Below are 14,654 nucleotides of genomic sequence, written 5' to 3' on the forward strand. Positions count from 1 at the left end.
GCCTGTAATCCTAGCTACTCAGGAGGCTCAGGCAAGAGAACTGCTTAAAGCCAGGAGGCAGAGGTTGCAGTGAACTGAGATTGCACCACTGCACTCCAGCCTGGTGACAGACTGAGACTCTGTCAAGAGAAAGAAGAGAAAAGAAAGAAAGAGAGAAAGGAAGGAAGGAAGGAAAGAGAGAAAGAAAGAACGAAAGAAAGAAAAAGAAAGGAGGGAAGGAGGGAGGGAGGGAGGGAGGGAAAGAAGGAGGGAAGGAAGAAAGGAGAAACTTCTTTAACTCTCTTTAACTCAGCATTGCTCAATTTTTAACCACAGACCTTTATTTTCTTTTATTTCTTTTAATTTCCATGAAAATTACCAAATTATTCTTCCACTGAATGCAATTTTAGAAATGCTGGTATTCCAGAAAGATTTCAGTATTGCCACTCACTTGTTTCAAGACCCTGGCCAAGTCACTTAACCTCTCTAGGCCTCAGTTCCTTCATCTATAAAATGGGGCTGATTTATATGTACATCAGAGGCTTTTTTTTTTTAAAGTATTAAATGAAATATGTATGAAACGTTCTTGGAACAAAAAAGTGTTCAGTTAAGTGTAAGCTCTCCTCCCGCTGAACTGTATAGGTACCGGGTGCATTGCTAGGTCCTGGGACCCAGGCCTTGCCATGGATGAGTTCCCAGGGTGTGGGGTGAGCAGGTCCCCAGCAGTCACAGTGATAAGTGTAGGGGTGCACAGGGATTGGAGGGGACCAACGAGAGCCGCCTCACTTAGCTAAGGGAGGTGATGCCTAAGTGTGACTGGAGAATCCAGAAGACAGGGAAGGAGATGTTGTGGAAACAACTCAGCCCAGTTTGACTGGAATTTTGGCTTTTTTGGCACTGAGAGTCCTGTGTCCCAAGAAAGCCCAGTCCAGTACAAACCAGAGTGGTGATCACCTATTTCTCAGGGTCCCAGAAAATCTAAGGCGAAGTGGTCATAGGAGGAGTATGATGGAGCTGAGCGGGGTCTTAGCCCTGGTGAGGAGGGTTGGAGGAACTCTTTCCCGGATGGGCAGGGACTGATCTGGCCTGAGTGTGGAGGGTCATTCTACCACTTGCCTCTGCCCCCAGGGGAGGTGTTCTTCGCCACACGCCTTGAGCAGTTCACCTTCCAGGAAGCACTGGAGTTCTGTGAATCTCACAATGCCACGCTGGCCACCACGGGCCAGCTCTACGCCGCCTGGAGCCTCGGCCTGGACAAGTGCTATGCCGGCTGGCTGGCCGACGGCAGCCTCCGCTACCCCATCGTCACCCCAAGGCCTGCCTGCGGTGGGGACAAGCCAGGCGTGAGAACCGTCTACCTCTACCCTAACCAGACGGGGCTCCCAGACCCGCTGTCCCGGCACCATGCCTTTTGCTTCCGAGGTAGGCATCCTCGCCCGGGCTCCAGCAGCCCCTTTTGTCTGGAGAGGATTCCCCTGGGCTCACCCCTCCTGGCACCGCCCACTATCGCATCCATCAGAGCAAGAAAAAGTCAGTCCTTATGGGGCAGGGCCAGCTCCGAAGCCAGCATGACGCAGGCTTTGACCTCAAGGCAAGGTCATCCTCTAAAGTTCCCCAGAGACAAGTAGAGATAAATAAGAACTTGGGCTCATATTTATCTCTACTGGAAATGAGGCAGATCTGAATTTGATGGTTCTGCTACTTAAGAGCTGTGTGAAAATGCTACTTCAGAGGCAGCTGCAAGAATTGAGTGCATGTGGTGCCCTTGACATAGTGCCTGGGACACAGTAAATGCTCAATAAATGTTAGCTTTATTTCATATACTTATATATATGTAAAGCTATCATATATAGCTTTATTTTATATGACCTGTAATTTGTACACACTTGTCAAACTCTCTCCTGTTTGAAACTATTTCTCTGTTGAGTTCAGTGAAATTCTATTTTTCTCCGCTAAGCACTGGTGATTCACATTTTTCATTGACTCATGCTACGGATATGCTAGCATTTCAACCATGACTCCCAGTTGGACTTCTGAGAGTGATGTCATCAAGCAGTGTAGTATGTGTGGCCAGGGTGTAGCCAAGACATTGTGGGGCTCTGATTGGATGAGTTCCTGCACAGGCCATGGAGGGTCTGAATGCATGGATCAGAATGTAGATTGTAATAACAGCCTGTGCCATGTTTCAGATATTTTACATCAAAACTGAGTGTCTTCGCAACTTCCTGTGAATCTATAATTATTTTCAAATAAGGGAAAACAATTTGAGTGTCCCCAAGTTTCCCAGATATCCAGGGTCACCTTTTAAAACAAGGCTGGGAGCAGTGGCTCACACCTGTAATCCCAGCACTTTGGGACGCCGAGGCAGGCAGATCACTTGAGGTCACGAGTTCGAAACCAGCCTGGCCAACATGGCAAAACCCTGTCTCTAATTTTAAAAAATGCAAAGATTAGCTGGGCATAGTGGTGTGTGCCTATAATCCCAGCTATTAGGGAGGCAGAGGCAGGAGAATCACTTGCTGGGAGGCAGAGGTTGCAGTGAGCCAAGATTGCTCTGTTGCACTTCAGCCTGGGCAACGGAGCAAGACTCTATCTCAAAAAAAAAAAAAAAAAAAAAAAAAAAAAAATCGAAGTTCAGCCCCACTCAGACTCAGCCAGCCTCAAAAAGTCAAATCTTCTCCCAGAGGCTCTGATGAGGCTCTTGTCCCAGTGCCCCTCCCCCTGCTCTGGGAAGCAGAAGCCACGCCGGTTCCGCCCAGGAACTTCCCAACCATGCTATCCCCAGCCTCCCACCTCTGCCCTCCATGAACTCAGCTTTGTATATTATCCTATATACAAAGGATATTTCTGACCTTGGATATTCAGCAGAATATTTCTGACCAAGCCCCTGCTGATTTTCCCCACACCAGAACAGCTGCCCCCAGCCCATGAATCCTGCCTTCACACTTTCAGATGCCCTGATGGTTTCATGGGATTTAAGCACCATCCTCCTGTTTTTGGTCCTGACACACTTGGCACATAATCTCCATCCCCAGGATCAGCAGCGTTGTTCAGTAGCTGAGAGCATGGAGTCTGGCACCAGATGCCTGAATTCAAAGACTACATGTGCCATTTGTAAGCCACTGACCCTGGGCAAATGATGTATCTCTGTGCCTCAGTTTCCCCATTTGTAAAATGAGATAATTGTATCTCTCTCATAAAGCTGTTGTGAGATAAAGTGATTCTGTATACATCAGCCTTTAGAGCAATACCTGGCATGTGTGATTGATTCTGCAGGGGAGATGCCCCAGATCACCCGGAACGAAACTGCTGATGGTGCATATGGATATTGTATCATTGGTGCCGATGGCTCTTACTAAGTGAGAAGGCAAAGAGCCATCCTCTGAATTAGGAGGTGGGGCCCGGCCCACCTCAGAGTCCCCTAACTCCCCTCAAGAAGGGCCAGCCAAGGATGGGTCACTGCTAAGAGAGGGACCCACTCTCACCACCCACATGTTTTCTAGGCGTTTCAGCAGCTCCTTCTCCAGGAGAAGAAGAGGGTGGCACACCCACATCACCCTCTGGTGTGGAGGACTGGATCGCGACCCAAGTGGTACCTGGTGTGGCTGCTGTCCCCGTAGGGGAGGAGACAACTGCTGTACCCTTAGGCGAGACTACTGCAGTCCCAGAGTTCACCACTGAGCCAGAAAACCAGACAGAATGGGAACCCACCTACACCCCAATGGGCATATCCCCGCTGCCAGGTTGGTATGGCTTGGGTTCCAGGGCACACCCTGAAGCTGTATACCCCTGTCTGCCTACAGTGTCCCTGGTGGAGTGGGGGTTTCCCTCCCTGGGATTTGTGCTGTTTCTCCAGCCCTGACACCGGCTGGGTGTGCTGCTGTGGGCATTTTTATCCACCTCAGCTGGCCTTTCAGGACCTGCCCTAGAGTGATAAAAACAGCCTTGTTCAGAAAACGCTTCCATACACATTTACTGTTCTGTCCTTTATTTTCCTTGCACGCACCCCCAAATGCCCTAGACTGTGCTGATCAGAAGCCCCTCAGTCACCTTGTCCTCCCGCACTGACACTCTTACCCTAACCTCAACCCTCTCTTGCAGGAGGAGAAAGAACCAGGGACGGGGTTACTGTTGGCAGTCTGACTGTGACTGTCTCCTCGTCTTTCTCCTCCTTCCATGTCCCTCTTCTGGGCCAGCCCCCCTCAGCCAGAACTTCCTGAACTCCGTCTGTCACAATTAAACCAGAGGAGACTTAACAGGATGAAAGCAGCAGTCCCTAAACATTGTTGGTAACGTGTTTCGTGGCCACTAAGGTTTGGGAAATGCTGGCTTACAGAGATGAACAGGTTTCCTCACTGCAGACTTCTCAGAGCCTTGAATATGCTAGCTAATATGCACTGTAAGTCTCCAAGAGGAGGTGAGAGATGTAGTGTGTCCGAAATGAACCTGACAGCAGAGCCTGCCCCCACTCCCACAGAGCACTGTTAACATCTAGCAGCTTCCAGCTGAGGTAAGCCTGATTTAAAACAGTGTACAGTAGTGTGTGTGTGTCCAGGCAGTTCTCCTGGGGGCTACATGCATCTGAAAAAAGGAGTGTATCTGAGCTCCTACTAATTCATCATCCAGCCATGCATCAGCATTCTGTGCATGGTTCTAGAGCAATTTGGCCATGCCAGGCGCTCTTCTGGGCACTGGAAATGCAAAGCCTGGCCTCCCTCCATATCAGAAGGTTAGGGTGCCTCTGTAGAGCGGGGGTGAGTCTGGCCCAGCAGCCTCACCCAGCAGCTGCACCTGCTCATGGCCTCCCTCGCCCTTCACCAGGACAAGAATGACTGAGTCCTCTTTGGCATCAGGGTATGGCTTTGAACAGGACTCTGGCAACCACTAGTGGGAAGTTAGCAGTGGGAAAGTAGCTCCAGCAGCCCTGTAGAAATGTTTTCCAGACTTCAGTTCCTGACCACCTTGCTGATTTCAGCCGTATCTGGGAACCATCTGCACTATTGTTTGTTTGTGTCTTTTTCTTTAAATTGACTTGCTTTCAGAAAAGAAATGTAAACCTGAGTTCGGTCGCTCATGCCTGTAATCCCAGCACTTTGAGAGGCCAAGGTGGGAGGACCATTTGAGGCCAGGAGTTTAAGACCAGCCTGGCCAACATGGTGAAACCTAGTGTCTACTAAAAATACAAAAATTAGCCAGGTGTGATGGTATGCACCCTGTAGTCCCAGCTACTCAGGAGGCTGAGGCAGGAGAACCACTTGAATCCAGGAGGCAGAGGTTGCAGTGAGCGGAGATGGCACCACCACACTGAGGTCTGGACAACAGAGTGAGACCCTGTCTCCAAAAAAGAAAGAAAGAAAGAAATGTAAATTTATTTAAGAGGGAACTGTTATATTATAAATGCAAATGGTTATCCTGGTGTGTTTCATAGATAGACAGATACATACATATATACATACATACATACATATCAAAATAAAAATAATCTTTTTCTGGGTCCTGCCAAGCTAATTTTTTTTTTCTGCATGGCACCACTGCTACCCTTCAGGCCCCGCCGCTCCCTCTATGATTCTCCTCTCAGCAAGAACAAACTGAACCTGCTCAGTGGACCCAGCACCCTCAGTGCTCAGCTGGGAAGTAGGCCCCATGGCACACACAAGGTTAAAATGCGGTGCGGGAAAGAAGACCTAAAGCAAAGGATGTAGCCTTGATTATTTAGAATTACGGGGTTTCCCTTTTCCTTTGCTCTACTTTTCAAATTGTCTGTAATAGGGTTCTCAGAATGGGAAAAAGTCGCTGTATGTTTACAAACAGCACCACCTTTCTCTCCCTTCCTCAGACGGATGGCTTCAGATGCACAGTTCTTACATTCAGACGAGTTCCAGCATCACAGGGAGGGCTTGCTAAAATACAGCGTGCCAGGCTCCTCCCCAGAGTTGCCGAATCAGTGGGGCTGGGGCGAGGTCTAGGAATTTGCTTTTCTATCAAGCTCCCTCCCAGAGGATGCTGGCGCTGTGAGTCCAAGCTTTGAAAACCATGACACCAGATCAATGAGATAGGAATGTGGAAGTACTTGCAGGGTGACCTTGGTGGTCTTTGGTGGTGGCCAGGCCCCCACATCCAGTGGGTTGTGTGGATAGTGGCCCCGTGTCTCACACAAAGTAAGCCTGTGTAGCCCATGGTCCTGTGGGCAATTGGGGGAGCTTCCCAGTTCCCTATCTCCCTCCTTCCCTTCTCCCTAGCCTCCTGCCTTCCCTTCTCCCTATCCTCCTGCCTTCTTCCCTCCCTCCCTCCCTTCCTTCCTTCCTTCCTTCCTTTCTTCTTTCCTTCTTTTCTCCCTTCCTTCCTTCCTTTGATACTTTACACATTTCCATTAGAAAGCATCCAGCCACATCTCGGAGCTCTTGAGAGAAAGATTTTACTGTGGAAATAATGAGGTTCAGATTCTATGTATGAGCTTAAAATGGGGCAGAGTTAACAAACCCACATCTCATCTTTCTTCCTTCTTTCCTACAGGGATCCTTCCGACTTGGCCTCCCACTGGTGCAGCAACAGAGGAAAGCACAGAAGGCCCTTCTGCAACTAAAGTGCCCTCAGCCTCAGAGGAACCATCCCCCTCAGAGGAGCCATTCCCCTCGGTGGAACCATTCCCCTCAGTGGGGCCATCCCCTTCAGCAGAGCCGTCCCCCTCAGTGGAACCATTCCCCTCAGTGAGGCCATCCCCTTCAGCAGAGCCGTCCCCCTCAGTGGAACCATTCCCCTCAGTGAGGCCATCCCCTTCGGTGGAGCCATCCCCCTCAGTGGAACCATTCCCCTCCCAGGAGCCATCCCCCTCAGAGGAGCCATCAGCCTCAGAAGAGCCATATACACCTTCACCCCCCATGCCCAGCTGGACTGAGCTGCCAGGCTCTGGGGAAGAATCTGGGGCCCCTGAAGTCAGTGGTGACTTCACAGGCAGTGGAGATGCTTCAGGACACCTTGACTTCAGTGGGCAGCTGTCAGGGGACAGGGCAAGTGGGCTGCCCTCTGGAGACCTTGACTCCAGTGGTCTTACTTCCACAGTGGGCTCAGGCCTGCCTGTGGAAAGTGGACTGGCCTCAGGGGATGGAGAGAGAATTGAATGGTCCAGCACACCTATAGTTGGTGAACTGCCCTCTGGAGGTGAGATCCTAGAGGGCTCTGCCTCTGGAGTTGGGGACCTCAGTGGACTTCCTTCTGGAGAAGTTGTAGAGACTTCTGCCTCTGGAGTAGGAGATCTCAGTGGATTTCCTTCTGGAGAAGTTCTAGAGACTTCTGCCTCCGGAGTAGGAGACCTTAGTGGACTTCCTTCTGGAGAAGTTCTAGAAACTTCTGCCTCTGGAGTAGAAGATCTCAGTAGACTTCCTTCTGGAGAAGTTCTAGAGACTTCTGCCTCTGGAGTAGAAGACCTCAGCAGACTTCCTTCTGGAATAGAAGGTCTAGAGATTTCTGCCTCTGGAGTAGGGGACCTTAGTGGACTTTCTTCTGCAGGAGAAGTTCTAGAGACTACTGCCTCTGGAGTAGGGGACCTCGGTGGGCTTCCTTCTGGAGAAGTTCTAGAGACTTCTACCTCTGGAGTAGGAGACCTCAGTGGACTTCCTTCTGGAGAGATTCTAGAGACTTCTACCTCTGGAGTAGGGGACCTCAGTGGACTTCCTTCTGGAGGAGAAGTTCTAGAGACTTCTGCCTCTGGCGTAGAGGACATCAGTGGGCTTCCTTCTGGAGAAGCTATAGAGACTTCTGTCTCTGGAGTAGAGGATGTCAGTGAACTTCCTTCAGGAGAAGGTCTAGAGACCTCTGCTTCTGGGGTAGAGGACCTCAGCAGGCTCCCTTCTGGAGAAGTTCTAGAGACTTCTGCCTCTGGAGTCGGGGACCTCAGTGGACTTCCTTCTGGAGGAGAAGTTCCAGAGACTTCTGCCTCTGGAGTTGGGGACCTCAGTGGACTTCCTTCTGGAGGAGAAGATCTAGAGACCTCTGCTTCTGGAGCAGGGACTGACCTCAGTAGACTTCCTTCTGGAAGGGAGGGTCTAGAGACTTCAGCTTCTGGAGCTGAGGACCTCAGTGGATTGCTTTCTGGAAAAGAAGACTTGGTGGGTTCAGCTTCTGGAGACTTGGACTTGGGTAAACTGCCTTCTGGAACTCTAGGAAGTGGGCAAGCTCCAGAAACAAGTGGCCTTCCCTCTGGATTTAGTGGCGAGTATTCTGGGGTGGACCTTGGAAGTGGCCCATCCTCTGGCCTGCCTGACTTTAGTGGACTTCCATCTGGATTCCCAACTGTCTCCCTAGTGGATTCTACATTGGTAGAAGTGGTCACAGCCTCCACTGAGAGTGAACAGGAAGGGAGGGGAACCATTGGCATCAGTGGTGCAGGAGAAGTGTCTGGGCTGCCTTTCAGTGAGCTGGACATTAGTGGGGGAGCTAGTGGACTCCCTTCAGGAACTGAACTCAGTGGCCAAGCATCTGGGTCTCCTGACATCAGTGGGGAAACATCTGGACTCTTTGGTGTCAGTGGACAGCCCTCAGGGTTTCCTGACATCAGTGGGGAAACATCTGGGGTTTTTGAGGTTAGTGGGCAGCCATCAGGGTTTCCTGACACCAGTGGGGAAACATCTGGGGTGACTGAGCTTAGCGAGGTATCCTCTGGACAACCAGGTGTTAGTGGAGAAGCATCTGGAGTTCTTTATGGCACTAGTCAACCATTTGGCATAACCGACCTGAGTGGAGAAACATCCGGGGTCCCTGATCTCAGTGGGCAGCCTTCAGGGTTGCCAGAGCTCAGTGGGGCAACATCAGGAATCCCTGGACTGGTTTCTGGTGCCACGAGTGGCAGTGGTGAATCTTCTGGCATTACATTTGTGGACACCAGTTTGGTCGAAGTGACCCCTACAACATTTAAAGAAGAAGAAGGCTTGGGGTCTGTGGAGCTCAGTGGCCTCCCTTCGGGGGAGGAAGATCTGTCAGGCAAATCTGGGATAGCAGATGTCAGTGGACAGTTTTCTGGAACAGTCGATTCCAGTGGGTTTACATCCCAGACTCCAGAATTCAGTGGCCTACCAAGTGGCATAGCTGAGGTCAGTGGAGAACCCTCCGGAGCTGAGAGTAGGAGCACCCTGCCCTCGGGAGCGTATTCTGGCAGTGGACTTCCGTCTGGTTTCCCCACTGTTTCTCTTGTAGACAGAACTTTGGTGGAATCTGTAACCCAGGCTCCAACAGCCCAAGAAGCAGGAGAAGGGCCTTCTGGCATTATAGAACTCAGTGGTGCCCATTCTGGAGCACCAGACCTGTCTGGGGACCATTCTGGGTTTCTGGACCTAAGTGGGCTGCAGTCTGGGCTGGTAGAGCCCAGTGGAGAGCCACCAAGTACTCCGTATTTTAGTGGGGATTTTGCCAGCACCACTGATGTAAGTGGAGAAACCTCTGTAGCCGTGAGCACCAGTGGAGAGGCGTCGGGACTTCCAGAAGTTACTTTAATCACTTCTGAGTTCATGGAGGGTGTTACTGAACCAACAGTTTCTCAGGAACTTGGCCAGGGGCCCCCTGTGACACATACACCCCAGCTTTTTGAGTCCAGTGGAGAAGCCTCTGCAGCTGGGGACATTAGTGGAGTTACCCCAGTGCTCTCTGGGTCTGGAGTAGAAGTGTCATCTGTCCCAGAATCTAGCGGTGAGACGTCCGCCTATCCTGAGGCTGGGGTCGAGGTATCTACTGCCCGTGAGGCCAGTGGAGAAGCTTCTGGGTCCCCTGATCTGAGTGAAACCACCTCTGCATTCCACGAAGCTGACCTCGAGAGATCCTCTGGCCTAGGAGTGAGCGGCAGCACTTTGACTTTTCAAGAAGGTGAGGGGTCAGCTGCTCCGGAAGTGAGTGGTGAATCCACCACCACTGATGACGTGGGGATGGAGGCATCAGTCTTGCCTTCAGCCACTGCCATGGCTTCTGGAGACAGGACTGAAATCAGCGGAGATCTGTCTGGTCACACCACGGGGCTGGGTGTTGTCATGAGCACCAGCCTACCGGAGTCTGAGTGGACCCAGCAGACCCAGCGCCCTGCAGAGGCACATCTAGAAATTGAGTCCTCAAGCGTCCTATACTCAGGAGAAGAGACTCAAACAGCCGAAACAGCCGCCTTCCCAACAGATGCTTCCATCCCATCTTCTCCAGAATGGACAAGTGAATCAGAGTCAACAGTTGCAGGTATCGTTGGGATTTTTTTTTTCCCCCTTTAAATGTGCTTGGGTAGTTCAGACTGTAGGCTACTGTAGTGTAGAAGGAGGCAGCATAGCTTTAAGGTTCTAAGAACAGCTCCACCATAGGTTAGCTTTGCAGCCTCAGGCAAGAGTCTTCACCTCTCTGAGCCTCATCTGTAACATAAAAGTAGGATAATACTATACCAGGGAAGATTAAGCAGAGTATAAACATAGACAAAGTGAGCACTTAGCATCACACTGTGCACACTTACGAAGATTAGTGATGTTCTCATTACAGCAGTGTTACAATCCATGAGTTTTCACATTGAATTCAACTGTCTGTACTTGGCACAGGGAGAGAAGTATGACTGTTTAGATAGTGCTAGAAATTCTGCTCATGCACCCTACCCTGGAGTGAGTGTGAGATGAGAAAGTAAATCTGTAACTTCTGACCATCCATGAATTAAAAAAAAGAGAGAGAGGGAGTAAATCTGACGGTGTTTATTTCTGGCTATTTATTTTGTGCAGGGTTAAAACCTATACAGTTTGGCCGGGCGCGGGGGCTCACACCTGTAATCCCAGCACTTTGGGAGGCCGAGGCGGGTGGATCATGAGTTCAGGAGATCGAGACCATCCTGGCCAACATCGTGAAACTCCGTCTCTACTAAAATACGAAAAAATTAGCTGGACAGTAGCATGTCTGTAGTCCCAGCTACTCAGGAGGCTGAGGCAGGGGAATCACTTGAACCTGGGAGTCGGAGGTTGCAGTGAGCTGAGATCCGTGCCACTGCACTCTAGCCTGGTGACAGAGCATGACGCTGTCTCAAAAACCAAACAGAACAAAAACCTGCACAATTGAAGAAACTATGAAGTGACATTTTGGCCGTCTGGCTCTAGATTCTGCAGCCCCAACCCCACCCCTGTACAAAGGGTTTTCTGTACTATCAAGCTTGTCTCACCATGACATAACCCTAAGCACTGGGCAGTGGGTACTAGTAGCTGATTTTCCTTTGCTTTTTGATCTGGGATCTTTTGTACCTTCCTTTGTGCTGAGAGAGCTTTCACAGCTGTAGAGCTCCCCGTGACGGTCAGGTGCCCAGGAGGGAGAGGGGCCCCAGAAAAGTGTTGACCCAAAGCCAGCCTCGTGGACTTCAGGGACCTCATGCCCCAACTTTGAGGTCTTGGAGGTCAGGGTAGCCAGGTGACCGTGTTCTTGATGCTCAACCTCTCCCCTGGGGGTTGCAGCCCCCACCAGGTCCTGCGCGGAGGAGCCCTGTGGCGCTGGGACCTGCAAGGAGACAGAGGGACACGTCCTGTGCCTGTGCCCCCCTGGCTACACTGGCGAGCGCTGCAACATAGGTAAGGCTCTCACTGGCCGTGGGGAGTTAGGGCAGAGGCGCTGGACACACTCCTTCAGGCCCCAAAGGGCCCCCAGGCGGGAGTTGGTAACAAGGTCCACAGAGGCTCAGGCTTCTCAGGCTGGGAAGGAGCTGCACGAGGACGTGTCGGGGGCAGAAGCCACAGGACAGACATGGCTCATCTTTCTTGAATGTCTAGCTTTAGGAGAAAAGAGTCAAGTAGTTAAGCTGGTAAGTATTTTTATATCAAGCCAATGACTATTGTATCAGTAGAATGAAAAGTGTGCTTGAATTTTGGAGATAAAACTTGAGACTTCAAAGACATATTGAGCGTGAGGTGAGTATTAAATAGAGCGGGTCACACCTCGCCGCTCCTGGCGAAGAGTCTCTAAGTGAGGCTGTCTTGTATCATGCAGAGTGAACCCCACCAAGTTGCTTCCATGCTTGGGCGTGGGTGGGGTTTGGGTCCCCTTCTTGCTCTGAAGGAAATGACACAGACAGCGTTAGTCACCCAGCACAGGGATCCATGGCTGTAGGGCAGCTGTGACCCAGCAGTGTGCCTGCCTAGGCACCCACCATGAGCCTATTTGTCCTTAGCCATGGGTGGAGCATGTGGGATGGGTTGAGAGCCTGGGGACCCTTTGATCTGAGGTGGACCCCAGAAGGAGATGGTTAGAATCTACCTGTTGTTCCAAAGACACACGGGAGGCCTGTGCCCATAAGGATATCTCATCTCATTAACGTCACCACCCTGGAGGAAAGAAACGCCCAGTTACCACCAAGCTCGTGTTCTTCAGTTAGTTCTCCCACTGCCCTGGTGCCCTTATCCCTTGCCTCCCTCCTAAGTCAAGAATCAGAGACCTAGGGTCTTTCATAAAAGGGATCACTCCTAGGACATGTTCAAAAATGAAAAAATGAATCCTGGAGAAAGAACAACCGCTTCCAGGTAAACCACGCTGGGCAATTATCCTTCGATAGCCTTTACATGAAAGACAGAGAAGAATTCTGTGTTTTTATATATTAATATATATGCAAATTAATGCATGATTATATGTTATATATTAAATATATCATGTAATATAAACATGCTATAAACTTGGTACTTATGCAGTAACTATTTTTATATCTATATAAACAGGCACTTGGGTAAACATTCATTCACTCTTTCCCCAGCGTGTAGGCTCCAAGGACAGGCAGGGTGGGATATCCTGGAAAGGTCCCGGGCTTACTGCAGAAGGGGACAGCATTTCCACTGGGCCATAGTGACCCAAGGGTCTGTAGCTGCATCCCACCATCACTCACCCCGATGGGTGACTCCACTCTTAGCAAATCTTTCTCAATCTGGTACTTAAGGCAAAAATCTGACACTAGCATCAGAAGTCAAAGCAAGGCTCATGTTCTTGGAAGCCCTGAAATTAGAAGTAACTGGCAGTGGGCTCTAACCATTCTGCTGTAAGGACAGCCTTTCTGTGATCATGTATATTTCCAAAGGGCTTTTGTTCCCACGATTTCTCCCCAGACAGCTCTGTGTTAAGTTTGGTAACTATCTCCATTTGAAACTAGAACACAGAGGAGTGAAGTAATTTGCCTAACTCTGAGTAAGTGGATCGAATCAAGAATAAAGAACTTAATTCACTTGTTTGACACACTCAGCTAAATAAGAAACTCCCTCTTGAACGTAACGGCTAGTTGTTGGTCTCAAAAAACTGAAGCTGGACTGCAGGGGAGCCAGAGTGGAGAGGAGCTGAGGAAGCCAGGGTGGTCAGATTCAAGACTTACAGCCCAGCCTTCATTTCCCGCATTTATAAACAGGGATCAGTGGTCGTGGTTCTCAGCTTTGAAAAATTACGATGCCTGAGATCTATACCCACAGATGGTGACTGAAGTGGTTCTGTGGCCTTGGCATTGGGGTTTTGTAAACTCCCAGGTGACTCCCATGTGCAGCTAGGGCTGAGAATCGCTGCTATGAGGGTTGAGATCACCCGTGTACAGCATCTGGTCAGAAGAGACATTTAGTAAAAATTGCTTCGCTTTCCCCATCTCTCACTCTACTGGCTGAGAGAAGTTTTAGCATCTCCAAAGAGTGAGTGGTAGGGATCAGCCCAGCACAAAACCTGGGTATCTTTTCCCATGTTCGTACCTTGGAGTCCCAGGTCACTCCTGTTCAATTTAGCTCGAGGTTCAAGTGAGTCCAGAAAGACTGCAGATAGTGGCCAGTCTCCAGGGCTGACCCACCATTGTCTTGCACCAGAACCAGGAACCACAGGTTGTTAAAAAAGACCATGGATCAGTATTCTCAAGGGCCACAGGGAGCAAAATGCAGCATGATTCCCACAGTAATATTTGAATCCTCAGGGAAAACTTCCACCTGGTAAAGGGGGTCAGAAGCTGTATGTAGTCCTTAAAAAAGAAAATGACAATTACTATCATCTTGTGTAGTCAGTCTTCCATAAATAAGTTCTTGATAAATTATTATAAGTTATCGATAACTTATCAGTTATCAATCAGTACTTTTGACTTCAAAATTAAGATCTATGTTTAATGTCGTGGCTCACACCTGTAATCTCAGCACTTTGGAAGGCTGAAGTGGGCAGATCACTTGAGCTCAGGAGTTCAAGACCAGCCTGGGCAACATATTGAAACCCCATCTCTGTTAAGGAAAAAAAAAAAAAAAAAGTCAAGATATGTTGAATGAATACTCTGATTCTTTAGCAATTAAAAGCAGGTGACAGTGGGACCTAACCATTCTGCTGTAGGGACAGCCGTTCTGTGATCCTGTACTGACCCACTTCAAAAGCAGCAGCATTTTGCCTACTGCCATTACTGACAGCAGCACCCATGGGAATTAGGCTTCAGACTCTGAGCTTTCTATCCTTGCTGCAGCTTCGAATCACCTGGGGTGCCTTCAAAAAGCATCATGCCTGGGCCCCACTCTGAGAGAGTCTGATCCAGTTGGTCTAATGAAGAACTTCAGCATTGGTATTTTTAAAAAAAAATCTTTAAATAAGAATATTTTTAAAGTTATTCCAGTAATTCTAATGTGCCAGCCAAGGTTGAAAAATACCGTTTTAATCAGATCTCACATCCAATTTCCAGTCATCATGGGTGCTGTATG

At 49.6% G+C, this 14,654-nt stretch overlaps 1 protein-coding gene across 2 annotated transcripts in view; it reads left to right on the forward strand.

Moving 5' to 3' along the window:
• ACAN (aggrecan) overlaps nucleotides 1-14,654 on the forward strand; it is a 70,898-nt gene that overhangs the window by 44,374 nt on the left and 11,870 nt on the right. For both annotated transcript variants that reach the window (XM_074399995.1, XM_074399994.1), the window contains exons 10-13: nucleotides 1,108-1,401; nucleotides 3,483-3,722; nucleotides 6,493-10,188; nucleotides 11,427-11,540. In XM_074399995.1, coding sequence (XP_074256096.1) covers nucleotides 1,108-1,401; nucleotides 3,483-3,722; nucleotides 6,493-10,188; nucleotides 11,427-11,540 — 4,344 coding nt within the window. The remainder of the gene's footprint in view (nucleotides 1-1,107; nucleotides 1,402-3,482; nucleotides 3,723-6,492; nucleotides 10,189-11,426; nucleotides 11,541-14,654) is intronic.

This window comes from Saimiri boliviensis, chromosome 5 (genome assembly GCF_048565385.1).
Source record: "Saimiri boliviensis isolate mSaiBol1 chromosome 5, mSaiBol1.pri, whole genome shotgun sequence".
In the NCBI taxonomy this organism is placed as follows: Eukaryota; Metazoa; Chordata; class Mammalia; order Primates; family Cebidae; genus Saimiri; species Saimiri boliviensis.